General features: G+C 35.3%; 2 protein-coding genes across 4 annotated transcripts; one reads left to right on the plus strand and one right to left on the minus strand.

Moving 5' to 3' along the window:
• Atg1 (serine/threonine-protein kinase unc-51-like protein Atg1) lies at positions 1–27,739 on the minus strand. The gene is made up of 11 exons (XM_068285949.1): positions 26,702–27,739; positions 15,472–15,645; positions 4,289–4,376; positions 4,077–4,202; positions 3,473–3,546; positions 3,252–3,412; positions 3,047–3,183; positions 1,615–2,988; positions 1,400–1,536; positions 1,201–1,336; positions 1–991 (listed from the first exon to the last, which is right to left on the minus strand). Exons 1-11 carry the CDS (start codon positions 26,789–26,791, stop codon positions 915–917), a joined length of 2,574 nt encoding a protein of 857 aa, XP_068142050.1. The 5' UTR covers positions 26,792–27,739; the 3' UTR covers positions 1–914.
• On the plus strand, positions 6,748–13,003 carry LOC137573817 (leucine-rich repeat-containing protein 15). 3 transcript variants are annotated; one of them, XM_068285864.1, is made up of 9 exons: positions 6,777–6,861; positions 8,487–8,519; positions 8,691–8,881; positions 10,989–11,179; positions 11,241–11,494; positions 11,555–11,833; positions 12,025–12,307; positions 12,371–12,559; positions 12,627–13,003. In XM_068285864.1, exons 3-9 carry the CDS (start codon positions 8,829–8,831, stop codon positions 12,779–12,781), a joined length of 1,404 nt encoding a protein of 467 aa, XP_068141965.1. In that variant the 5' UTR covers positions 6,777–6,861; positions 8,487–8,519; positions 8,691–8,828; the 3' UTR covers positions 12,782–13,003. The 3 variants fall into 3 exon arrangements, with proteins under 3 accessions (XP_068141963.1, XP_068141964.1, XP_068141965.1); XM_068285862.1 differs by lacking the exon at positions 8,487–8,519 and having other exon boundaries at positions 6,748–6,861; XM_068285863.1 differs by lacking the exon at positions 8,487–8,519 and having other exon boundaries at positions 6,754–7,136.
• Positions 27,740–27,741: the final 2 nt, after the last annotated feature.

A 27,741-nucleotide genomic window follows, 5' to 3' on the forward strand; every position in this document is an offset into this window, starting at 1 on the left:
TTTTTGTTGTTGTTTTTTGTATATATATAAAGATAAAGGAATATTCAATTGTTAAATAAGAAAATAGACATTAAGACCTAAGCGGAAAACATTCGTCGATGCAATGTGCATCGCTTTATATTCTAGCACATGATATTTGGATTTTCATTTTCTTATTTTTTTCTTTTGAATGGTGAGGGGAGAAAATTTGCCTTTTTTTGTTTTTTTTTTTTCTTGTTTTCTTTTTTTGTTTTACACATAAGTAGATTAAACTGAGTTTGGCTTGCATATTGCCCATCGTTATTTTTTGCTTGCTTTTACATATATGTTTATATATATATATATATATTTATAATATTATATATTACGGATAACTTAGAACTACATCCTGGACCTTTTGGATCCTACTTCATATCTGGTGTATATCGTTATTTGATATAAGCTTTAACAATTATGTATGACTGCGGTTAAAAAAAAAAAAAAAAAAAAACTCAAAAATCATACAGGAAAAAAAAAATTGCAGAAAATCGTAGAATTAGGAAAATAATAATCTTAAACTATTTACATTGGACATTTTGTTTGTTTGTTTTGTTGGTGTCAGAAATTGTTATTACAAATTATGAAACTTTCTTAAGTGATGTCGTGTTTGTGTGTGTGTGGGTTTATGTATTAAATTATGGGTGTTTGTGTGGGTGTGATAGATGTATGTTTCATATGGGTAGATAAGAATAGTTTTCTATTTGTTTTTTTAATCACATGTTGCACTCTCAACTGAAACGGTAAATAACTTAAGGAAATGTTGCAAAGATTGCCTATGCCTTTTTTGTTTTTTTCTTTTGTTGCTGGTTTACATTATTCTTCGTTATCTTCATTTTCTTTGATTTGTTTTTTTTGTTTTTCATTCAGTTTCCATTGGTTAGACCATGTCTCTGTGTTTAGGCATTCTCATCGGTCACATAGATATAGCCATGCTGTTGCAATATGCTCAAACGCTTCTCAACGGCATCGCGATCTGCAAGATCAAAAATATTAATTATAGTTTGCTTAATGTCTTTTAAATACTCCAAAGTAGATTTTTGAGACAACGAAATGTTTCACTCTTGGTTAATGATTTGCTATATAAACTAAACAAAAAAAAAATCGTTCATTGATAATTAATTCATTTCAAAATCCTTTGAAGTGACATTTGTTTGGAATGTGTAAGATTTAAAATTTATTTACATTTATTCAACAGCAATTTGTCCTGTGGATGATTGCATTTTTGCACCAACGAATGAAGCAGAATATGTGCGGTATTATAACGTTCAAAGCAATTCTTGGTATTCTTGAGCAACTCATCCAAAGCAGCTGCCTGGCACTGTATAAAGAATAAGATATATGAATATGTTGTTGTTCTTTAAATTGTTTATGTTTGACTTACCATATCCAAGGCATAGTCATAGAGTATTTTGTCCGCTGTTATATTAAATGCATTTGCCTTTTGCAGGAGGCCGCTGCCATTTAGACGCTTTGATTCAAAGAGAATGCTTCTATATTTGGAGTTCATGGTGAGCAGAGCTGGAAGGAAGAAGGAAAACACAAATAGGGAAATAGTCCAAGCAATCAGGAATTTAGCATCTCATGAAGATGGCTCACCATTTTTAACATTCGATGAGGGCTTCAGCTGGCCGTTGCGTAATTGCTGGGAAGCCAAGTTCAGACCGGATGAGAGCAACTGGAGAGCTCGCACGAGGAGAACCAAGCGTTCGGCCCGTTTGCAGTGCTCCGGGGCATGGGGTGGAATCTGATGCTGATGATGATCATTGCCCACCGTTTGGCTACCGGCCACCATGAGGGTGGAGAGTGGCGCGCAGCGCGAATCGGCCACCTCTTGGATGCAATCGGTAAGGGCCAGGACAAAATTCAATTTTGACAACGTCTCATTGTGCTCACGGTCCATGAGGGTTTCTTCGGACAGTTCGGGAGCTTGGAATGCATGCTGTTCGGTGCCACAGCCCACACCCACACCAGCACCTGTATCCAGCAGGCTCTGCAATCCCCCGGTGGCCCCCAGTTCGGGCAATGTGAAGGCGCGCGGTCCCAGCATATGATGCTGATTATTATTCTCGGAACCGCTGCCAGCCGAACCAATCGAACCCAAAGAGCCGGGAGCCACCAGTAGCGTGGGGCTGCCCAGGGTGGGCAGCTTTGTCAGAGCAGCGGACGGAAGCACCGGGGAACTGTTGCCACTGCGTCGCAGCGGCGACTGAGAGTGACCGCCTGGGGATACCTGCCAAATGCTTGGTGCATGTGGTGGCGGTGTCTCGGACAAAGATCCTCCAGAGGCGGAACGCACCCGAGTTGGTGGAGTGCCAATTGCGAATTGCACAGCAGGCGGTGAAATCGAATTGATGTCACTGCTCACGCTATTCTTGCGCTGATCCGCCCGGGGTTGTTTAACACTAATGGGCTGAGAGCGTGGAATCTGGGCCAGACAGGCCACCGTTAGTGGCACACTAGCCCGCGAATTGGGTGAACCGGCTGCCATGGCACCAGAAGCAGCCGTATTACCGGCCATTTGACGGCGAGCTGGAGCCGGCACTGGCTTAGGCTCGGAAATGGGCAGACTACTGGGACGTGGCGGACTTGATTGATTCTGTTGTAGCTGCTGCTGTTGTTGCTGCTGTCTTGGGGCACTAGCCAAACCAGTCTGACCCTGTCGCTGATCTTCGGGCAAATTCTTGGGCACTAGCACAAAATCATCCGAATCCTCATGAGAACTACACGAAGCGCTATTATTCTCGCTATCGCAGAGTACCCCCACATTGGTGATGGTGGCACATATAGCCGGATTGGCCACAACAGAGACAGTATTCTCCTCTTCCTTTTCAGCCTCTCGTTCTTCGCGCTCCTCGCGTTCCCTTTGCTGCTGTTCGGCCAGTTTCACCATCTGCACTTCCTGCTCCAATTGCTGTTGCAAAGGGCTTTTAGCCTTCACCGGAGGAGTTCCGCCCAATGGTGGCATGTCCACTGAAAGCGAATCGAAATTCGTCATTTGCTCTTGATTTCCTGGACATTTTACACTCACCTGGCGACACAGCTGCCTTTTTGCCCTGAAGGAATCGATGCACAAAGAAACTTTCATATGAAATGCGATCCTTGGCATTGCGACGCAACAAGCACAACAGCAAATCCCTTAGATCTGGCGATACTCCATGGGGTATTCTAAAATTTGGGAATGGAAAATGGGCTTTTTAATCTTTCGCATCCGTAAGATTGCATTAATTACTCACTTTGGAGCCAAATTGGCATTCTGCTCATAGTAGAACTTCAATTCATTGGGCGTTTGTGCATAGAATGGCGCTTTGCCAGTCAAACACTGATAGACTATGGTACCCAGCGACCAGAGATCTGCCTTAGCATCATATTGCAGTGACATGATTACCTCAGGGGCCTGAAGCGACAGTTATTTATCAATATTGTTTCTTTACTTGGCCACTATCAGTAGACTTACCATATACATGGGAGAGCCACATAAGGTGGCCGCCATAACGCCCTCATGAAGGAATCGGGCAAAGCCAAAGTCAGCTGCAAAGGAAATGTTTTGAATTGAAAACCATTTGGACAGCAACTTTCTATATTTCTCTATTCTTTATATTAATTTTGATCAACACTCTAAATAAGTATGACCATATTACCCAAAAAGCTCTTGTTTTTTAAGTGTTGATCAATTTACTTGAAATGGTAGATGAAAATGAAAAACTAAGCCAATTGAAAAGGACCTATGTACGTTGACCTTTAAAAAAAAAGTTGTATCCTAAATTCTCTTTCTCATTGACCAACACTGAATGTAAAAAGGAGCATATTAGACAAAATTGTCTGTCTTTGTTTCAGTGATGATCAATTTACTACTTTGTACAATAAGGAAAAACAATTTTGTAAACATTTTTTAGCCTAAAATTAATTAAATCTTGAAAAAATTATGATTTCATATAGAAATCTCCCCCTATATCCGCTCCTATTGATCAACACTGCATATTAGTATGACCATATAACACAGACAATGTGTGTGTGTGCCTAGGCAAAGATTAATTAAGTTTAGGGACAACTTGACTTACCAATTTTCAATGTTATTTTCGATGGTGCTGGCAAAGTTTTGCCATAATTGTGCGATAGCAATATATTTTGTGGCTTGAGATCACGATGCACAATTCCTTTGGTATAAAGTGCTTTCATGGCACCAGCTGGAAACGATTTGCCAAACATATAAAACATCAGATCAGATGTATAATGGATGTACATTTTATGTATGTATGTATATCTCACTCACCTAGTTGCATGAGGAATAGCCTTACTGTGTCCTCACTCAAAGTGCCCTTAACGCTTAGATAGTCGGCCAAATCACCGCCATTGCAGTACTGCAAGAGATAGAAAGAGACAAAAGTTAAGTACAGACTTTTCACTAAAATGTCAAGTAAAGTGCGTACTATGCAAATGAATTAAATTCAATCAGTGCAAAAAAAAAAAAAAAAAGAAACTAAAAAAGATCTTACAAATACTGCACTCAACGAGGTCTTTTGTCTGACCGCTAGACCAATTACAGAATATCCGTTCTCTCTTTCCCTCTCTCTCTCTCGCAGGGGGACAAGGTCAATGTGAAAATATGATTTATGACAATTTCTAAATCAAGATTACTGACTGTAGAAAATGACGAGAATATGGAACTAAGCAAACAGCTGCTGTTTCTATATTCACATCATCGCATCGGGAGGGAGAGCCTATTTAATTATTCATGGAACAGGCTATTATTAAGGACAATAGATCCGGAGAAATAGTTACAAACAATAAGCCGAAATTTTGATGGCGAGAGTTGTTTATAGAGTTTATACAGATAACATTTATATCAATTCAAGAAAATTATTTCATATTAAGTTTTACTTTACTCCTTTTGTAAACGATTAAGCTAAAAGCTTTACCAATCTTTCTCCCACTAGGCTTAGAATAGGCCAGTTAAATTCGTTTTGTCTTCAAGTCAAGTTATAATCTCAATTTAAAAAACTTTCAAGCACATCTCGCAAAAATGCAAATCATTCACAAACAAGTCATCGTCGGTCTTTTATATAATTTCACATAAAAGGCAATAAAAACAAGGGTATAAAAAGTCGTCACCAGTCAAGGACATGCGGTGAAAAGGACTTGGCAATACATACAAATATAAAAACTACTATATCCATACATATGTGTGTATATATGAATGGGATATAAATAGGCATGACCTTGTGGGCCATGGAATCTCACAATAAGTACATACATATTCATACGAGTAAATATACTAACTAAGTAGGTAAGTAAGTTTGATTTGCAAATTCCAAAAACTCTGGGAAATTGTATAATATGCACACAATAATGTGCGTATGTATGTGTGTGTGTGTGTGTGTGTGTGGATGTGCACTATAATAAACAACAATTTTATGACTAAATGTATGGACCACTTACAATTTTAATGAGCAAACAAAGCGGACAACAATAAAAAAACATTAAGCAATTAAAATGACGAAATTGAAATGACAAAAGATTTCCACAATAAAGTCATTGACATGTAAAAACAACAACAACAAAACCATTTATATGAAAAAACGGAACAGATAAGAGAAATATTCACACAAATAAAAATAGAAGATCAAGAGAAATAATGAACAGAAGAAGTTGAAGCCAAAGAAGCACAAGCAGCAAACAATTTTCCAATTGAACTATATATTAATACCCTATGCATGAAGGTATATTAGTTTTGTAATGAATGATGTAGTACTACTATCTTTGAGTTCTTCTTTACAACTCCTTCTGTCTGTTTTCAAATAGTTGACTTATTTTTTGCCGAATAAATAAAGTTGGAAATGACATCCTTTAGGATTGGCTGTCTTTGTATTTCATTTTGAGTTTTCAACTTGGACAATATTTGTAAAAAGCATTCAAATCATCGAAACTTAAAACAGAAAATAGTTTTTATAACAATTTTCTTAATAAATTATATGTGCAAATTGCTTTAAAAATGTCTTTTTCCGATTTTATAGCTTCTTTAATGTTTATACAAAAACGTTTTGGTATTATTTAATATAATTAGATACAAATTAACTAAAAAATTTATTTTTTTAAAAAATATTTTTCCTATTGTTCGAAATTACTCCGCAAATTTTGACATGGTTTAAAAAGTGCTTTATGTTGACTTTTTATACCCTTAATTTCTATTAATTAAAGACAAAATTAAAACCTATCGGGATACAGGATATAATTGCTACAGGATTTAGCTGATAATGGTTATGAAAATGTCATTAATTTTTTAGTAATTAACAATATTCTTATGAAGAAGGAAGTTAACGAATATAATTTTTAACCTACCACACAATAGATCTCGAATTTGAACAAAAAATATTGTAAAAACTTGAAATTGAATTGGTTAAAAAAAAAGTTTTAAGTTTCTAATGCAAGGGAAAATAAAGTCTAGGAAGTTTTTTTTTCTGAGAGAATCTAGTGATTCTTTGAAATCCTTAATCCTTTTCTTTCTAAAGGGTATTTGTCGAGGCGACATAATGTTTTGTCTTGAAAACCGCTGCGCGCATGAGTCAGCGATTAATGGGTAAAAAATAATGCAAAATTAGGAGAAATATAAAATTCCCAAAGAGCTTCCCGCCTTGCGGCCCACTAGAGAGGGAAGAGCGACAGAGCTTAACTTTATTTAGTCTCTCGCTTGACAGCTGCTGCTGCTGCTTCTGCTGCCGCTCAGTCTGTTAACAACGCTCGGGGCAAACGGAACATAATCTCTCTCGTTCACTCGCTCGCTCGCTGGCTACACCTCCTCTCCAAATGTTAACTTCTGCTAACTGTTAAAGCTTACAAAAGAAAAAAGTATAAAAACAAAAAATAATAATAATAATAAAAATTTTGCAACACCTTCCAACAACAAAGACAAGTGTGCACACAAAAAAAAACTAAACACAAAAATCAAATTAGTTTCAAATAACTAAATGAAACAGAAAGATCTGCTAGTTGTAATTGAAAGCCCATCTTAGGGATATTACGATTACGTATACGTACATACAGACATACGTACATATATAACATTAATACGACTCACACAACAGTCTACACAGTGGCTCTCGGTCGATCGGTAGTGATTAAAGGTCAACAGAATATATATGTATATATTTTTTTTTAATTCCTAAGGCGATAAAAAACAAAGCCCAAGCATGTTGCTCTACAAACAGACACACAAATACAAAGACATACATACATACATATAAGTATATGTATGTATATATATACATACTTACTTGAAATGAAATAGAAACAAGCATTAACAATATAGATTTGAGTTCGTGTGCCCGATTTACTAATGAATCAAATTGAAATCAAAGTTCCTTTTAATTAAACTGGCAAGATAGTTATGGAATTAAATATATCTAAGCCCAGAAAACATTTACAGAATTTATATAAAACTTGGAAAATTGCAGCAAAATTGTTAAAACTTCAGTTAGATTACGAATTTTCCCAAGCTACATATGAGGGGGAAAAGTAGTAAGGAGAAAACACAAAAGTTTTTCACCATAAACACAAAAAAAAACCAAAATTTTAAATAGCCCAGGTTCTTTAAGTTATTCAAAGCAAAGGGCCATTTCGATTTAACCGGTTTGGTATTTTCCATAGAATCCAGTTATATTTTTCTCAGTGATCTTATAGTTTAGTATTTGTTTTAATTATTGATATGGAAAACTTTCAAATACAAAGATAAAGGGGAAAAAAGTAAATATACTCTCAAACATGTAAATATTGTAAATACTTAAAAATACTTTCAACATTTACATTACTAATTATTAAATGGCAAACATAAGGAAAAATTATGTCAAACAAAAAAAAAAAAATAAAACCCCAAACCGAACTGAGCAGAAGAAAATGAGTTGATAAGATTAGAAGAAGACGGGGGCTACAACATTTGTTGGCTAATCATGCTGCTAGCATGTTGATTAGAACCAACAGTAATGAAACAAGTATTAGAGAGCAGAATGGGAGAGAGGAAGAGAATGATAGCCTTATCAAGTAAAAGAAAGGAGAGAGTAAATTAGTAAGGCGGCAAGTTAAACAGTTGATAGATGACGGCATTTTTTGCAACAACATCAACAATGCTTTTGCTTTTGCTTTACTCTCTCTCTTCTCTCCCTTTCTCTCTTATGGGCATGCACCTTGATCAAAGTCTAGGGAGTGAACAAGAAAGACGTCATCAATGCTTTCTCTTACTCTCTGTCTCTCCCTCTCTCGCGGTGCAGTTTTATGCCAAAATAGAGTTCTTCAGTGCACAGTTAGAACAAACAGAGAGAGGGAGAGACAAAAACAAAATCAGTAACATCGTCATGCTTTCACTCACTCTCTTCTTGATATACACCTGTGCTAGCCACACCTCTCTCTCTCTCTCGCATTGCAGTTGTAAGCCAAATTTCATGAAATTTTCTTCTCCAATTCATTTGCTTGAAATTCAGTCAAAAGTTGGCAGCGAGCGCGTCAAGTTTTCGGTGCGTGTATTTTCATTTATATTTTTAGCTAAAAATTTGATCAACTTTTTGTTTTTTCCTTTATTTTGTTTCGTGTTATTGTCGGTATAACTTATATATGATGAAATGAAATGGAAATTTTAGTGTAATTTGTTTTTTTTTCCTTTGGAAATTTCTTTTCTTTTTTTTCAGTCTGTGTGCGTGTGTATTACAAAGAGCCTATAATGACCTGAACTGATACATATTTCTAACAAAATATATAAATTAATAAATAAACCAAAACACACACCCAAAAACAAACGGAAAATCACCATCAACAAATCACAGAAAATGCATGTGTATTACAAATTTGGATTACTCTTAATATTCTTACTCAGCGTCAGGTAAAAACCAAATATAAATTGTAACTTAAGAACGAAGGGAAATTCAAATCAAAGAATTTGAAATTCCACAGTTTTGTTTTTTTTTTTTTTCTTGATTCTGGGATAGGTAAAAGATTTCAAAATCTCCAGTGACGTATGTGGGAAAGGTTTGTTTTATGTTAATCTTGCCAATTTCCATTGAATTGCCAATGAGAGGAAGAAGGGGGGGAATGGAACAGAAGAAGATATCTTTTATTTATAAAAACACTTGCACAAGAAAAAAAAAGCAACAAATACCTTAAAACAAAGTGCAAAGTTTCAATTTTAAGTATTAACAATTAATTCGCTCAATGAAACGAACGACAAAAATAAAAAAAAAATCAGAAGAAACACGAATGAAAACCTGTTGACAACTGGAGGATTGTGGGTTTGCCATCACGGGGGTAGCAGGAGGTGGAGGGAGGCGAATTAAGTTAAGGGGACTTTGACCTAAACGAGTAGAGTATGTTATATCAATTTGAAATGCTATAACTCACGAATGGGTAATATCATTCTTTATTGATAGAGCACCGGGCAACAAGGGAAATTTTCTGATAATAATCATATCGCCGCATATTGTATAGTTACTTGTTATTGTTGTTGTTGTTGTTTTTTTTTCTTTTGTACTTGAGTATTGTTCTTATCATTTGGACAAAACAGAGGAAAAGGAAGAAGAAGAAGAGGTACTAATTGAACCAGAGCGGCAAACAAGTTTTGATGACTCACAGTATTTGCTGGTGTCTTGTCTAGGTTACAGAGTGCAAAAACAAAATATTGGCGCCACTCGAAGGTTTCCCCTATTGATTTTTTACTCTACATGTCTTCTTCAACAGAGTGGAGAGAGTAGTCAAAAGTCACTTCACTTTTGAAATAGAAATGGAATCCCACCACTCGTTGGTAACTTCAAGTGGAGGGTGTAGTAGCTGCCTTTCGAAAGTAATCTGATATATGTGTAATACGGTTCATAAAATATAAACACAAAGCTTAAACTTGCTATGGTCAAGCAGAGATGGGAAGTGTGAACTCACACAGCCATAACAACTCGTATTACACCGACAGGAAACGCAAAGAACACAAAGTTATCTGACGTCGGGGTCACCTTTTTCAGTTGACAGCTTGAAAATGTCAAAGAACTTCTCGGGGTTACCGAATCAAAAAGAACACAGTGTGATCTGGCGTCAGTTAACTGTTTTATAATGGCCCAGAAATAGCAAAACATAAAAAAAAGTATGCCTTATCAGTTTAATTACTCGATATAAACTGATTAATTAAATGATAGTTCCTGCTGTTTTTCTTTGCAATTTTATCAAATCATTAATTTGCCATAAATAGTTACTTTTGCGGCACATACACTGAAATATCTGTTATGTATGGATGTATGGACTGACTATGTAATCAGAGAGAACTTCGCCTTCGCCTAATCATTAGAACTTCAGTCAAAAGTCACGCAAGCGTTCTTAAGTCGCACTTGACACAAGTCACCTCGTAAAATATGCATTAGCTGATGCCCGCCTAATGAAGGATTTAGAATTAGTCAATGTAGAAAACTAAAATAAACAACCTGCAAAAAACTCATGAAAAGTATGCAAAAAATATGTATGGCAAAAGTGAGAGTAAGACCCAGGCCAAGTAAAATAAAAAACCGGTCAAGTTGTCTCTGCTGCCGCTTTGTCTCTATAAACAGGTTTTTCTTTTCACTCTCTTCTTCATATGCATTCATGCTGAAAAAACATAAACAAAAGCGTTTAATGATAGTGAGCGAATATAAAAAAACAACAGCAAAAAAAAACCTATCTATCTCTCTGTGGCGTGTTTATTACAAAATGGGTCAAGAGCGTTTTCAGGACAAATTACCAGGTGTGGTGTTTCGCCTTGGGTGGGTCGGTCGGTCAAGTCAATGATGTAAGCCGTCAGTTGAAACAGAATTTTCAGAAACAAAACCAAGGCAAGTCAAGCCGAAAATGGTCAATAAGGCTAAATGCAAGATTTTTTTTCTTTTTAGAGGGGTTTTGTTTTTAACATTCTTACCAAAATGAGTTGCTAATTGCTTTACTTTTGCTTTGTTCTTTTTTTTTTGCTTCTTTGACAGCATTAGCCATACATATGCAGCTCCATCGGCCGAGGCAAGTGACTACGATTCCTATGATAACTATGATGATGACGATGATGATTATGGCACGGGGAACACGGCAGAGAATGAGAGCAAGTCAAATCCAGAGTTAGCCATGATAATTGGATCGTCGACAACAACCACAACGACCACATATCGACCCATATTTCGTGAGTGACACTAATAGATGAGTCTAGATTCGCCATTGTAACGAATATTTCAAATTTTTAGATATACCAAGACGCAGCAATCATGTTTTAGAGCCAAGTTGTCCAAGGAATTGCCTTTGCTTGGAGGATTATAAATTTGTTCAATGCACAAATGCCCATCTCACTCATGTGCCATTGGATATGCCCAAAACGGCAGCGATTATAGATTTAAGCCATAATGTTATAGCCGAATTGCGGGCCGAAGATTTTGCCAATTTGAGTAAAGTAGTTGAGATTAATTTGAATCACAATCTACTCAGTCGTTTGGACAAAGAGGTAATTTTAGGTAATTCACATCGCATTTTGATAAATATTAAAATTAATTCATTTTTTCAGGCATTCTATGGTCTAGAACGTTTGCGACGTCTGCGTTTGGCCAACAATCGTTTAACGAAAATTGATCCTGATACATTTGGCGGGGCATCTGATTTGTTTTCCTTGGATTTGAGTAATAATAGTGTTATTCAGCGTACCGATGGCCGCTCATTTTTGAATCAACCCAAATTGAGTGAATTCAGCTGCTCGAATTGCAGTTGGACCGAATTGCCGGAACCAATCTTTTCAAATATGAGTGCATTGACTGCTTTACGTTTGGATCACAATGATTTCCAGAAGGTGAGTTTTAAAAAAACGCGCGCAGGTTGCCCAATAAAACTATCGTGTTATCGATAAACACGCACTGCGTGGCAGCTCCACACAGCAGCTGACTGTTAGGCTACATGCAGTTGTCTCGCTCTCGCAGCTAAACAAATTGTAACTCTGCTTCTTTTTGGTTTTTTTTTCTCTTTATCTTCTTCCTCTGACAGCAAATCAATACGCGAGCTTTTGCACCGCTAGAAAAGTTAATTAAACTAAAACTGCCCGAATTGAATCAGGAGAATATTGAGAAACTTTGCAATCTATTGGATAACATAGACAATATTAGTTTCAAGAACTTCGATATCAGTTGCTTTGAGCTAGTCTCGGGTACATCGTTCAACAAGAGCTTAATCCAACCCACCGAAGCGCCAAACAATAGGCGGGTGTCGGCTCAGCTGCCGACCACAATAAAACCAACAACCACACCAGCACCAGCTCCGCCACGCTCGGGTAAGCAGCCAAACAACACTCGTCTTCATTTCATTAATTAATTGAATTTAATATTTAATACAGCAAATCGAAATCGCAACAACATGAACAACAATAATACAGCTGCTGCTGCTGTCGATGGTGTAGAGATTGCCAAGGCCAATATTCTGGGTTCGGAAGGCGCTAATGTGGATGCCACCACAACGGGCACAGATAAGGAGGAACCCTATCAAGTGCCCATCTCAAGAGAGGTCATCAATACCCTGCTTATATGTGAGTGCCCCCTCATATCTCACATTTAATCACAACTAATTCACATCTCTTGTGATCTCTACGATAGGTATCATGGTGATTGCCATTATTGGCATTGTTATCGGCCTCATATGCCGCAAAGATGTTGGCGGTATTAAAACAAAGTGCTGCCGCACTAGCAAACCAGAGCCAAAGGATCAGGTTCATCCCACTGAGGAGATACCATTGAATAAGTTAGCTTAAAACCGAACAAAACAACACCAACACACACACACACACACACACACAATTTCAATTCCATTTGACAACACGTACATTGTTCACATATCCAAATTGTAGTTTCAATTTCCCAAAAACCAAAACCAATAACTGTTCTTACCATTAGATTTTTCATTAGTTAATAGTTTGTAAGCTTATCTACCTAGTCGTTTAGCGTTTTTTTTTTTTTTTTTAATTTTAGCGAAAGTCTGAACGGAGAAGGACAAAAAAAAACGATTAAAAAACACATAAGGAAAAGAAATTATAAGAACAATTATATATACATACATTAAATATATATATATATATATATATATATATATTTAGATAACTCTTAGATAAAGTTTAGAATTTATTGTTAGACTTCCTTCAAAGCGTAACAAAAAATATATACATACATAATATATATATATATATATAAATCTGTGTGTCGCATAGTAATCTTTAGTGATTCTAGACTCTTTTGCCAACAATATATACATATAGAATGAAATACTGAATTATTGTAAATAGAAATAAATGTTAAAAATTGTATCTATTGATTTAGTAATTAAACAAAAAAGCATTGTTCTATTACTTTTCCCCAAGAATCGAAATCTATAATGGTATAAACATAAAAAAGAAGGATACTTCTTTAGATCAGGCAACTATATATTGAAGTAGATGCTATATATTCTACATAAATCAAAAGAAATAGTATCAATTGAAAGAAGTTTTTGTTTTTTGTATATCAAATAGAAGAGAATTATTAGGGCAAATTTGGTTATATTAAGAAATTAATATAATTTTTTCGAGATTTTTAAAGTGAAGATTAAGGTTCTTTCTTGTCCAATATATGACTGAATTGTAGATAGTATTAATTCCGTTTAAAACAATCAGCGTAGGCAAATTTATTGGGACATATTTTGTTCATATTTATACAAGAAACACCTGTGCATTATCCCACAGCCACTCGACATGGTGGAGTTTTGTGCTAACCAAAACAAATAACTCTGTATATCGTAAATAAATATATAGAATGGGAACGAGACATCAGAGAGACAAAAAAACAATAACAAAATGAACAGAATCAATAAACAAATCGAGAAGAAGGAAGCTAAAATACAACTGATTACATTTATTAAATGAACCAAGAGAGGCAGAGGCAGCACACGTTCTCAATGCAAACAAATTAGAATAGAATAGAGATAGGATGGAATAGAATAGAATAGAATGGCATAGACAAAAGCAAATTAAACAATATTGAGGCCAAAGTCAGAGAATTGGGAGCAACGCGCCTTTTTTTTTTTTATAGAGAGTGACACAACGAAGACAGCTTACTGATACGGCCAAACTCTGATGGCTGATCTTGATGACATGCAATATTTAGGGTTCTGTGATACGTAAAAGCAACAAAAATATAAATAAAAATAAAAACAGGTAAATTCAAGGAACCAACAAACAAAACTCTCTCTCTCGCTATCCCCCTCTAATTGGTATTTACAAATTATGGGAACTGAAAGACCCGAAGACTCGAAACAACTGCAGCGCTGATTTTAAAACAGATTCGATAAGAATTATTCACATAATGGAATGCGATTAATCGTTACGTAAACCATATCTTTTGTATTATCTGACAAAATGGGCACCAAATTAGTAAACGGTATTTAAATAGGCTAAAAGATAGCACAATTATATAGAAATTGTTTTCAAAACATAATAGGTTTAAACCTTTATATAAAGTCAAAACTTCAAAAGGAATGGACAACGTAAAGCAAAATGCAATATCAAATTAGCTCAAAAGTAGGCTATAGAAAATGTACACGCTTTCTGGGCGAAATACTGATCCAATTGGAAAGGGTTTTATGGCTAATGCAAGGCCCTAAACGAGATTACTTTTATGTTCAACCCAAAAAGTATGCTATGAAAAATGTATACGATTTCTGGACGAAAGTGATCTACAAAGGGAAAACTCTAGAAACTACAAAAATGATGTCCTTGACAGTAGTCTTAATGCATTTCTTGAGACATCAAAACTGAATTTGCAAGTTTTCATTAAACTTTCTAACTCAACAAAAAAAAAATGCTGATGAAGCAATTAAGAAATAAGTGTATCTAAAAAGCACCAAAACGAATCTTATCAGGGAATAGCGTCAAATGAGCGTACAAACAGTAAGTAAATAACTAACTAAAATATTTTTTGTTGCCTGTTTTCGTTTTGCTTTTGGGGTTTTATTTTTGTTGTTGGTCAGACGGCAGTTGACCTATTTTTCTGGCTAATAAATTTTTGCACTTAACCAACAGCAAAAGAGCGATGTTCGGGCCAATGAGTTGAACAAACTTCGTGGTATACAAAAAAAAAAAAAAAGTATAAACAAATGCGTAAAAGAAAAGCACCAAAATGAAAATTTTTCACTAAGTGTGTATAGATAGATGATGTACTCTATGCCGTTCTTTCTCTCTCTCTCTCACTCAGTGCATACTTTTAAATATATATTGTTATAAATTGTATTTACGATATATATGTATTTATATATATACGCGTTTCACAATTTCCGCAATCAATTGCGTAGCAAAATTTTATAAATTTCTCATGACGTTGAAAAAGTTGTCTACGTGCACTTTGCTGATTGAATGACTCACAAAACACTCACACTCCATGGTAATAATGGGATTTATAAGTTATTAACACTCACCTCCATAACCAAGTTGACGCAATCCTGCGACTCCTTGCAATCCAATAGAGCGACAACATTCTCATGATGCAATTCGGTTAGCTCCTTTAGTATCTTAATCTCTTTGCCAAGCAAATTCTGCGTCTTGATTAGGCCTTTCTTTGAAATGCATTTGATGGCCACTTGCATGTGTTTCTAAAATAAACAAAAACAACAGAGTTAATTAATATTTATAGAAGGTATTAGTCATAAGTCAATGTCATTGAACGACAACGACAACGAGGAACGACAACGACTCTCTAACTTAATTATACACATATACAACAGCAAGAACGACAACAACAACAACAACAACGAAAAAGGAGTCAAAAGATCACATATTGTATTGTAAATTAATGAGTTTAATTCATGAAAATTTCACACAATTTAGCATATTCCATGTGCTCCAAATGTATGTATATACTATTTGGGTTTTATCATATCAAAAAGCGTCATTCAATAATCGTTAAAGAATTTCAAAGGCCGATAAAGAAACACTTTCAAAGTTAACTTAAACAATGGAGTATATTGACATGGAATGGGTAATGCACTTACACAAGTAATAACAATAATACTAAGTATATAATCTTTATTTCTAAAATTATATCACTGCCATTATTCATAAATTTAAAATCTTTCTTTTTTATTAACGCTGAGTAATGCAAATGAAACACTCAGAATCATTACAATTAAATGAGATTAGAAAACAGTTGGCAAATGCCAGAAATTCTAGAATAAATGCAAAAATCTAGCAATATCAATGTCATAGGCCACTAGTTTTTTAGAAAAAACAATTAAAATTATAATAAAGAAACTTCGGTAAATAAGATAAGAGTAAGATCTAAATCTGTATCTGAAAATCGCTTTCAAAACTTGCAGTTTACTTACAAATACAAGAAGATATTGATATATATATATCAATATGGCACAAAAAACACAAGTTTTGAACTATTTCTTTAAAGAAAGTTAATTAAAAACTAACAAAAATCTAGTAAAAAATAAATCTTTTGCGAAAGGGAAGTAAAAACTATCAGAGATCAGTTTAAAAAGTTAAGTAATAACTATCAAATTTTGCAATGGAAAGTAGTAAAAGCCATCAAAGATAAACATAAATTCGGGACTAGTTCTTTCAATGGGAGTAAAGTGAAAACTGTCAACTGTAATCGGTTGAAGACGAAATCCTTAGAGAAATGAAGGGAAAAGCAATCGAAGATTAATGAAGAAAACACGAACAAAGATTAAAGGTTTGAGCTAGTTCCATAAGCGAAAGCGAAATTAGCGTTCACATAGATAAATTTAAAGTTAAAAGTGGCAAAGTTCAATTTTTAACTGATTCATTTATGGGCGCTGAAACAAAGATACATTTCGAAATAGTTTCTTAAGAAAAAACTATCAAAGATATTTTTCGAATTAGTTCCTTTAGCGAAAGTTAAAAAAAAAACTGCCACAAACCAATTTCAAAGTTCAATTTCCTTTAGGGAAAGTAAAATTAAAATAGTCAAAGATCAATTTGGAACTAGTAGAAACTGACAACGATATCAATTGCTTAGGGAAATTGAAGTGAAAACTAGCGAAAAGAAACCCTTTTGGATAATACCCGACATCATTAATCTATATTATTGGCAAAGAAAAAAATCATCCAAAAATGTAACAAGCTAGATTTGTTTTTTAAACGACTGTGAGAGATTGATAACCAGTTCGATCGAATAAATTGGGGTAAATAGGTCATTAATATAGACTTGACCAATTTACTTACAAAATGGAGTTTTCTTTTCTTTAACCTGTCTCGAACCTGTGTCACTTTTTTTTTGTGTTTTCTCGCTTTTTCTTTTGTGTAATCTTTTGCTGGAGTAGAGTAAATAAAAATCTCTATCTCAGCTTCAGTAGCCTTTCCCGTCCCCCTCTCCTCATGGACAGACAAATGTCAAAGGCCCGTTAAACATTTCAAACAAACAACTCGTAAAACAGATGAATGAGAGAAGAAAGATTGGAACTGGACTGAAGCCTGGACTGGGGGTATTATCGGTCAAGAATGTCTTGATTAATTACATGTATGTATATACTTATTTATATACAATACATATGGTAAATATTATCAGGACGCTTGGCATTAAAAGGTTAGTTAACTAAATTTACACTTTACAGCAGCAGCCACAACAAAAACAAGAATAAAAAATGGCAAACACAGACAAAGCAAAGAGTCATCGTCATTGTCACCTCAACTCAACTCAACTCACCTGTTAAGTATTAAAGTAAATGAAACGGTAAACAACGACAGAGACAGAGAAGGAGTAGGAGGGAAGAGAGTCGGTGATAGAGGGAAAATGAGGCCTTATCGCCCCTGAGGAGAGTCCCAAAGTCTTAGCCAAGTTCGTCAGCCAAGCGCAAGCGAATTGAGTAAACAACAACAATAACAACAGCAAAAAAATACTAATAATAATAACAACAATAACAAAAACAATGCATTTTAAATGCGTTTGTTTTGTTATTGTTTTCTGTTTTTGTGTCATCTTTTGCGTATCTAATAATAATTTGCAATAATTATAATTATATCCCTGACTGAGTGCAAGACCCTCAAATGCAGAAAACATTTTTTTGCATATCTCTTCCCACCCTCCCACACCCCTTCCTACCTCACCACACTCCCTCCACGAACCTTGAAGAAAAACTAACAGAGAGAAAGAAAGATTCCCAAAGTTTGAGTCAAAGGTGACGACTGCTTAGATACCCTGCCCTGACAATTTCGGTTAGGGTATGTTCACCTCTTTATCTCATTATTAAACTAATTAGATCTTACTATAGTTAGTCTTATTAAACTAATTAGATCTTACTATAGTTAGTCTGATCTATAGCATTTGTTTAGTATTTGCCAATATGCCTTAAGTAGTTAAGTACTAACAAGGTTATATTTAAATTTTTCGTAAATAAAATTAAATTGAATTGAACAAGATTTTTGTTATGCTATATTTTTAGCCTTCAGTTTGGGCAATGTATTCCGTTTTTAACTTAGTTGATGTCAAATGTCACTAACCCAAACTTTATAATAGTTTTCTGGTTATTTTAATTCTGAGAAACTAGTTCCTCAATCTACAAGGAAACGCTTAAATGATCAATTAGAAAGTAGATATTATTTAGAATTTTATAATGAGAATATTGAATAAAGGCAAACGATTTGGTGGGAAAAACTGCGAGTTAATGGAATGCAAATGCAAAAATTTACAGTCAAACATCGCTAAATTGAATTGAAATATGTGGACCACATTCATTTAGTTATTTAGAAATAATTGAAATTTCTCACTTTGTCGGGAGACAAATTAGGATTACTTTTAATAACAAAATTATGATTAAGCGAATTTATAAACTAGAAAATTCTTCAAATTTATATAGACGCACATTTTTTTTTTTTTTAAATCTTTGTTTTCAAATACAATATACATTTACCTACGTCACACACACACACACGCATATGTATGTATATGTATTATCATGGGTTAAGATTAGATTTCAGCAATTCATTCAATTTTCATTTCCATTCATTTTGTTGGCCAAATTGCAATGGGTTCTTGACCCAATCACCTCAATCCGGAGGGCGACATCAAATGGTGTCAAATCATCATGATTGAGAAAGTGTTTTGCCCCCTTCATCTCTCTATCTCTCTCCCGTCTCTCCACGCTGTCTCATCTCACTGTGTCAGCAATAAATTTCAATTGCAAAAATTTAGTTGGTTTCTGTTTTTTTTTTTTGGAGAAGGAGGACTTCGATGGGTTCAACGCACTATACATTTGCTTTGATAAGAGGCCACAAAAACATTTTACAAATTTAAAGCAAAAGAAATTTCAGCCTTAAGTGCAATGGCCCGAGCCCGGGCCTGGTCGCATCTAAGCACAAAATACACAATTTCTTCAATTGGCCAAAAAAAAAAAAAAAACGAAGGGGAAATCAGCAAATTGAGCAAAGCCGAAGTTTGCTTACACTTGGCCAGTAGATTTGTATGTCTGTATTTGGACTCTTCTATGTCCATCTTACCAAAGAACAGTCCATCATTTTGGTCTTAAAAAAATACTTTGGTTCGATTTCTTTCGGTGGGACAATGTGGCCATTTTCCCGCATTTCCTTTGATGGCCTTAATATAGAGGCTTAAAGACTGACAAATTTCACTCAAAAAATATATTCTTAGGATAATGATTTTATTTGTTGGAACTTTAATCAAATCTTTCTTTGGTTTATTATTGATCTAAAGTAGTTTGTTATATTTGCCATAATAGGACCCGGAAAAAGGTTTGGCCTTGATCTTGCCTTATATGTTTTGGGCCAAATTTAAACTCAATTCGATTCGACTTTAGCATATTTTGATGGGTAGTAGAAAGCATTAACTTTGATTAAGGTTTACAAACTGATGTTACAATTTTCCTCATTAGTTGTAAATACTTTCGTTTGATGAGAGTACAAAAAATGATTGCACTCCCATGGCACCTCTATGAATGTATCTTATGGGATAGACAAACACACAGACACTCACACACACACCACAAGAGGCAAAAGCCAAAAGCAGAGCTAACTCAAGTCAAGTCAACTGGTTTTTATTTTTTGCCGAGTGAAAATGTATCTCAATTTCAAATGGCGGAAATCTCTTCATTTTTTTTTTTTTTGCGACGCAACTTTTTCAATATCAAAAGAAAAAAAAAAACTATAAGAAGAAGGAAAACAAATGATATGCCTGATTGGTCTGGTCTGTCTCAAATTAGAACTCTAGCCGGCTTATTCAATACAAGAATTCAATCAGATCAGATCACAGAAAACTAGTCAAACAAGTTTGAGTATTTTTTTGCTTCAATAATTCATTATATAGCCAGACAGGTGAAAAAGGGGGCGGTTGAGGAGGGAGGGAGGTAAGGTGGGCCTGGGGTGATCTATGCCTAGCTAGATCTAAGCTTTTGATTTGCACGTGTTGTGGAGGAGAGTCAACAAGTTTGGTTGTTGTTATTGTTTTTAGTTTCTCGTAAAGGGGAAAGGTGAGTTTTTTTCGTTTGTTTGTTTGTTTGTTTGTTTATGTTAATTTTGGATGTAGACTTTCTTTTTTTTATTGCATGAAATTGCATAAAATGTAAAAAGTGATTTCATTTCATATAGTCTACACTATATTTTGATTGCATTCAATTTAAAAATCAATTATTGATTAAAATTGATTATCACTTGAAAGCGTTTTGTAAGCGCCTCGCTTCCCCCTCTTCTTATTTTGCCTCTTATGTATGTGTGTCTGTCTGTCTGGCCGATTGAATAATGTCACATAAAATGTATATAGTGGAAAAAAAAAACCAAACCAGGAACGCTTTAAATGCAAATTAAAAAGACAGAAAAGTTTTTTTTTATATATGTATTACGAAAGAATTTGCAACAATGTTTATTGTTTTTGTATTTGGTGTTGTTGTTTCTTTTTTTCAATGAGAAACATGTAGAACGCAATTGTATTCACAAGTGAGTTGCCTTCCTTTCCGCCCCTTCCCCTTCTACAAACACAACTTATGCAATTCTGATGGATGACGGGAACTACTATGATATGAAATGAAATGCCAAGTGAATTTCCCCCCTATTAAATATATACAAGTATGTATATTTATTTACTATATGACTGCTGACACGTGTCGCTGTTGTCGGCGATTTGCAAGTTAGTTAGAAATCTAAATATATATTAGAGTGTGGACAAAAAGTTCATTCATGCCAAGTGAACAAAAATGTATCTACTGCAGCTGTTTTTCTTCTTTAAGCTGTGTTTATTTTTGGTTTCTTTTGGATCTCTCTTTGTCTGGGTTCTCTTTGTGAGTGTGTGTGTAAATATTTTCCATCTGCATCGCCCTTTTCGCTTTGACTATTTTTAGCAAATGTTGACAGACCAATCCAATTGAATTCAATCCACTCCAATCCAGCACGTGCAACAAAAAACTGTCATTCAGTGTGAGTTGCCCCTGTCTCTGTCTCTGTCTCTGCATCTTGTGTCTGCGATCCATTTTGTATCAATTTTATTGATGACTTTTTGTTGTTGCCATTAAGAAACCAGTTATAATGATAATAAAAGGGTAAATAAAACCATGTCTTACCAAGGTCTTACATAAGACATTTATGTATTTATTTGGTTTACCCCATTCACAAGGGCAACTACAACTGGCAACACTTTAAAGACAAGCTAATGGGTGTCAGCCTCTTCCTTACATTCCTAGAAATGTGGCAAAGAGGATTCTTCTAGCTGATCCTGCCAATTACAGTATTAACCAGTTAACACTAAAGTAATGATCATGGAGGCAATGGATGGATGGAAATGATTCAAGTGATTGCTTGGTTAATTTAAATGCTTACTGACAAGTATACAAGTTTTCTAAGATGGCATGTTTCAATACCGACTTTTATTTTCCTTACTATTTTGATCCTGTGAAGCATATTACAATCCTTTTCTGGAACTTCTTCAATTTAAAATTCTTTGGAGAATCGTTGGTCAAATACTTAAATAAATAGGATCTAATGTGAATTGAAATAGGATCTAATCTGATTTCTCACATATTTTTCTTGTAAACAAAATCGATTTTTTTACCGGGTATAAACCCCAATCCATCAGATATAGTTTACAGTTCGTGAGGTGCTTCTTGGTCATATACAAGAAATTGTCCAAATGTACAAATGTTGTCAAATGAGTCCTTTTTGTCTATCTCATAAGTAGAATGACTACAAAGAAGTGAAGCTAGGCAAATAATATTTTACGATTCAATTGAACAGCTTAGAATATAATAAAAAACACATTAGAAAAATGGGCATAAAGAGAGTGACAGATAGAGAGAGAGAGAGAGATAGTGAGAAGTGGTGAGAGTGAGGTAGAAGAAAAGGTAGACGAAAGGTGGAGAGGTACCTGACACAATATGAATGTTGTATCAGGCAATGGCAACGTGCGAACCGTTTGTGGGTCACTATCTATTATTTTTACTGTTGTTGTTGTTGTTATTGCTGGTGCTGTTGGTGCTGCTATTGTTGATCTACTTGTTGTCTGGCTGTCTGCTATTGTTACTGTTGTTATTGTTGTTGTTGCTGTCACAAATGCATTTGTAATTAATAAAAACACGAGACGAACTTGAGAGCAAGCACATTATATACTCAATCATCCACATACAACTACACATATGTATGTACATATGTATATGTATGTATGCAAGTTAGAAATACAATAATCAGAATACAAGTATTTCACTCAGCATGTGTGTGATAAGGCCAAGTCGCTTCCTATAACACACGATCCCAACCAAATGGAATGCCTTCAGGTTGTAAAAACTACATATAAGCCAAGTAGGTAGAAAATTGTCCAATTCTTAAATCCCTAATGAAGCCTTCAGAAAGACTTTGGCGAAAGAAAAATAACTAAATTAAGTCTTTTAAAGCTAATGTGATGGTGATCAACAAAATCTTAAAAAACATTCCCCAATTTCTCACTCATGTTTCAAGTTTGGATTTCAAAAGGTGAATACCGCGATGCTATGATCGACCATAAGATAGTTTTTTATCTTTATTTACTTTCACTGTGCATTATTATACAGAAATATTCATAGAAAATGTATTAGAAGCTAAGAAGTTTTTTATACCATACACCCATAGGGTGAAATGGTATATTAAAGTCGCCAAAATGTATGTAACAGGCAGAAGGAAGCTTCTCCGACCCTATAAAGTATATATATTCTTGATCAGGATCAACAGCCGAGTCGATCTAGCCATGTCCGTCTGTCCGTCCGTCCGTCCGTCCGTCCGTCCGTCCGTCCGTCCGTCCGTCCGTCCGTCCGTCCGTCCGTATGAACACGCAGATCTCGGAGACTATAAGAGCTAGAGCCACCAAATTTGGTATGTATACTCGTGTAGTATGCACATGTTCAGAGTAATTTGGAATTTCGGCCACGCCCCCTTACGCCCCCAGGAATCACATAAAACTGTTTTTCTTAAAAAGTATGACAGCTAGAGACATCAAATTTAGTTTGTATACCCGATTAGTTAGTGCGCAGAAATTAACTGTTCAAACTTTTTGCCACGCCCCCTTACGCCCCCAGGAAACATACAAAACTGTTTTTCTCAAAAAGTATAATAGCTAGAGACATCAAATTTGGTTTATATGCTCGTTTAGTTAGCGCGCAGAAACTAATTGTTTAAACTTTTTGCCACGCCCCCTTCCGCCCCCGGAATTTACATAAAAGTGATTTCCTTCAAAACTATGATAGCTACCGACATCAAATTTAGTATGTAGACTAGCTTAATAGACGCGCAGATATTGGCTATTTAAACATTTTGCCACGCCCACTTCCGCCCCCGCAAATTAAACAAAACTGATTTTATCAAAAACTAACAAAGCTAAAGTCACCAAATTTAGTATGTATACTGGCATAGTATGCGCGGAGAATTTAGATATTTTCACATTTTGCCACGCCCACTTCCGCCTCCATAATTTAGAAAAAACCGATTTCCTCCTTTAGTTTTTTGACTATCGCATTTAAATTTGGCAGACTAATTTATCTTATCTATTTCTACCAAACTACCAAATTTTATTGAAATCGGACTAGAAACATGTAAAATATGCGTATGAACGTATTTTACTACGCGGTCCACAAGGCCAGAATTGGACGTTGGCTAGTAGCGGCGCTAGAGTGCTCGTGTGTTTGTGGAGTGAGCGAGATATAGATAGTATAAGACATGTAAAAACAATTTAATAGACATACATTTGGTCTTCGAAATAAGAAATATTTGTTTCACCAGGTGTATGGTATACCCAAGTCGACGAGTCGACTTACTTGCTTCATTTTATGTTTCTTTTGCCTGGTGTAGGGACTAATCCCCATCTAAAAGAAATTCACCATAACCTGAAATTCTTTGCAATTGGGGGGGACCCCGACAAATCTCCTTAAATCTCAATGTTATTCTTTGTTCTTATTTTCTCTCCGGATGAGCAACCACGGCTTTTTATACACTAAGAACTTATGCAAACAGCTGTTTGTTTATATTTCTAGTCTCCAGCTTTTACTTACTATAATATTAAAAACTTTTTTTTGTTTCCTGTTAAAATTTAGCATTTAAAAATTATATAAATTATCGAATATCAACATCTGATCCTTTTTTTTACAGGGTAAAGGCAAAGTCTTTAGCCATAATTTGTTAAATTTAATAACAAAAATAAAAAGAAAATCAGAAATCATATGGAACAGAGTGTTTATATTAACATAGATATATATCCACATATACACACATACATATTTATATAAAAATGCTCATCTTATGGGATACACAAAAAACAGCTGATGCAATAACTGGCCGCTATTGAGGCAAAACAATTTTCACTTGGCGTGTGTTTGTTTTTTTCTTTTCGATTTGGTTTTTTTGTCGCTTTTTTGCGTATTTTTTTGTTTATTATTTTTCATTAACTTTTTGGTTAAATGGTTTATCAGTTATCATTACTGACCCCACCCAAAAAGTCTTTTCATGTTTGCAGATAAAAAATTTTTGTTTATTTTTTCAAAAATAATATGTGTATTTTTGAAAACCCACGCACACACTTAAAAACGCACACCCACACACACACACACACATACACACGCTGTGACGACCCTGAAATAGTTCAAAAACACTCGAAACAAACATTTTGATATTCTCGTTTCATAGAGTAAAACCAAATCAGTTCAAAGCACGTGCGTGTGCGTGAGTTTAGCCATCTGGGGAGGGGTAGAGGGGACTTGCCCCCCCACCAATAGAATTTGCTTCTTTTTGATTATGAATAACGCCAAATAGTGAGCCAAAAAGAGAGGCAGCAACAATAAGCAAAAGAATAAAGCAAAACGCAAATTGTGAAAGAAAAACAAACAACAGATGGTCAGCGGGGTATGCTAAGAGGGGTACGGGTAGAGGTAGGAGTGGGGGGGGATGGTGAGTAACTTCTGTTTCGAATTTGTATACGAAATTTCGCACTATCAGCATATTTGTACTACAAATATTTAAGAGATCAGCAAAACTAGTAGAAAATCCTTGGAAATTGAAGAAACAAAGGGAAAAAGTTGCTCGAAAATAGACTTTAGTATACTTCATATTGAACATGAATATAAACATTTGTAACATTATGGTTTATAGAGTTAGAGAGACATATGTAAATGTCTTGACAATTAATCTCAAACTTAGATCGCTATTGTGCAGGATCACTTAGGACCATGTCTTCTTGTAGGATTCTACAGGATCAATTCATTTACGTCCACAAACTGTGATTAATGGCAAATACTACTTGTTTTATCAAATACTACGTAGTTTTCTCACTTGGGCAAAGAATTGTAAGCGTTTTATGGATTTTTATTGCAATAATTTGTTACGTAAATAATATTTTGTCAACAAAATGTTGCTAAATGCTCTCTTAGTTGGTAAAATATTACCTTTTCTATGACTTTTTGTCTGCATCCTTGCATTCTCGTGTGAGTGTCAAAGCTACGAATCTTGCACAGTGGATTCACCACCAACATTTCCAATATGAAATTATGCATTTGTAAATGAAAATATTATTTGATCCTTTTTTTTTTTTTTTTTTGGAAAGAGAAGCTATTTAGAGATACGGCATGGTTCACATCTGCTTCCCTTCCGCTTAAGCCTGTGGAACCCCCGTAGAGGTGCATGCACATGTGGAATGTTGACAAAAGGAAAACAGATTGACAACCCTAGACTTAGACCATATGCTTCCACTCCTTCGCTCTGCCCCTCTCTCGCTCACTGACTGTCTCTGTCTCTGACAAAGAATATTGCATTGCAAATTTAATTTTCAAGTGATCTATAACCAAGGTAGGGAAGCTCAGCTGAGACTTTGTTTTCATTTTTCTTCTTCTTCTTCATGCACATTGCTCTGTGTTGTTGGCCAACTGAGAGCAGCAGCAGTAAGAGTGATTGAAATGTAAGAGGGGTTAACGGGGGTGGGCAAGAGTGAGGCCGAGAGAGTGGGAGAGCGTTGCCCATTTTGGCGTATTACGTTTCATGCATGATTCGGTGTGTTATTTACTTTTTGACAATGGCGTATTGTTAATAACTTTGTTAATGTTGGCAGTTCAAGTCAAGCCAGGCCCAACCCACATACCTCCAAACACATGTATGTACATACATTCTGTATAAGTTATACGTAAACAAAAACAAGTTTAATTACATGATTAATTATAATTAAGAACTTACCTTGCGATGACGTCCTTTGTAGACGACAGCAAAGGCGCCATGGCCAAGCATATCCTTGGAGCTGTATTCATAGTCCCCAACAATATTCATTGCATTCAGTAAGGATAATGCCTCCTCTCTCTCTCTCTCTCTCTCTCGGTCTTTCCTCTTCTTTCTTTCTTTTCAAAGTCTGGTCAGGATGTCGCTCTCTCTCTATCTCTCTCTCCGGGTATCTCACTCTCTCGGCCAAACGCTCTTCGGCGCCCCCCTCACTCACTCACACACACACTCACGCACGTCAGTGGGGTCGGTGGGTTGTTGTTTTGCTTTTCCTTCTTTCTTTTCCGTCTCTCTTTCTCGCTCGCTCATTCACTCGTTACCCCTTCCCAATTGCAATTGTGGAAAATCAATTTTTTCGCATAACTCTCTGGCACAACAGAATGAAACTTCCAATGTGGCAAACTGTTTATTTCAATTAATTTTTATCACCCAAGTTGCGGCAATTTATATGGGCCATAAGCAAAAGGCAAAAAAACAACAGAAAAACAACACACACAAAAAAAAATATATCAAGAGAGAGACACACACACACACACAAATGCACACTTTTTAATTTGAGTTGTAATTTGTAATTAAATTAAACCGTCTTTTCCTATTTGTTGTTTTGCACCTCTCTCTCGCACAGCCTGACTTTTAATTACGTTTAACTATGTTTGGCTTTTCGATTTAGCAAAAGTTTATTCTCTAAATCAGCAAAAGGTTTTTTGTCGATTTGATTTTTTTCGTTTTTCTTCTTTCAACTACTTCGCGAGCAGACTAGTTGAGAAGCAGCAGCAGCAGCAAGAGAAACAGGCGACATCGAGAAAACAATAATGACCCTCGTCTAGGCGCGACAATTTATCCCGGTGGATAATGTCAAAAAATCCCGTTTAATCGATGAACTGCTGATTATTAAATTCGTTTTCTGTTTCCCTTTCGTGCATATAGAATAATCACAATCAATTTTTATAAAAATACACGAACGAAAATCCGCTACACGCCCGCTCACATCAAAAACAAAA

Source organism: Drosophila tropicalis, unplaced genomic scaffold (assembly GCF_018151085.1).
Source record: "Drosophila tropicalis isolate 14030-0801.00 unplaced genomic scaffold, ASM1815108v1 contig_443, whole genome shotgun sequence".
Lineage (NCBI taxonomy): Eukaryota > Metazoa > Arthropoda > Insecta > Diptera > Drosophilidae > Drosophila > Drosophila tropicalis.

What these genes read in the sequence shown, in the direction of transcription:
- LOC137573817 (XM_068285862.1), top strand. Translation starts at nt 8,829, where the DNA reads ATGCATGTGTATTACAAATTTGGATTACTCTTAATATTCTTACTCAGC. An exon ending in ATCACAATGATTTCCAGAAG is followed by an intron (nt 11,834 to 12,024) that starts GTGAGTTTTAAA and finishes TTCCTCTGACAG; the next exon opens with CAAATCAATACGCGAGCTTT. An exon ending in CATCAATACCCTGCTTATAT is followed by an intron (nt 12,560 to 12,626) that starts GTGAGTGCCCCC and finishes TCTCTACGATAG; the next exon opens with GTATCATGGTGATTGCCATT.
- Atg1 (XM_068285949.1), bottom strand. Translation starts at nt 26,791, where the DNA reads ATGAATATTGTTGGGGACTATGAATACAGCTCCAAGGATATGCTTGGC. An exon ending in CTCATCGAATGTTAAAAATG is followed by an intron (nt 1,537 to 1,614) that starts GTGAGCCATCTT and finishes TCTTCCTTCCAG; the next exon opens with CTCTGCTCACCATGAACTCC. An exon ending in CAAATTGCTGTTGAATAAAT is followed by an intron (nt 992 to 1,200) that starts GTAAATAAATTT and finishes TTGATCTTGCAG; the next exon opens with ATCGCGATGCCGTTGAGAAG.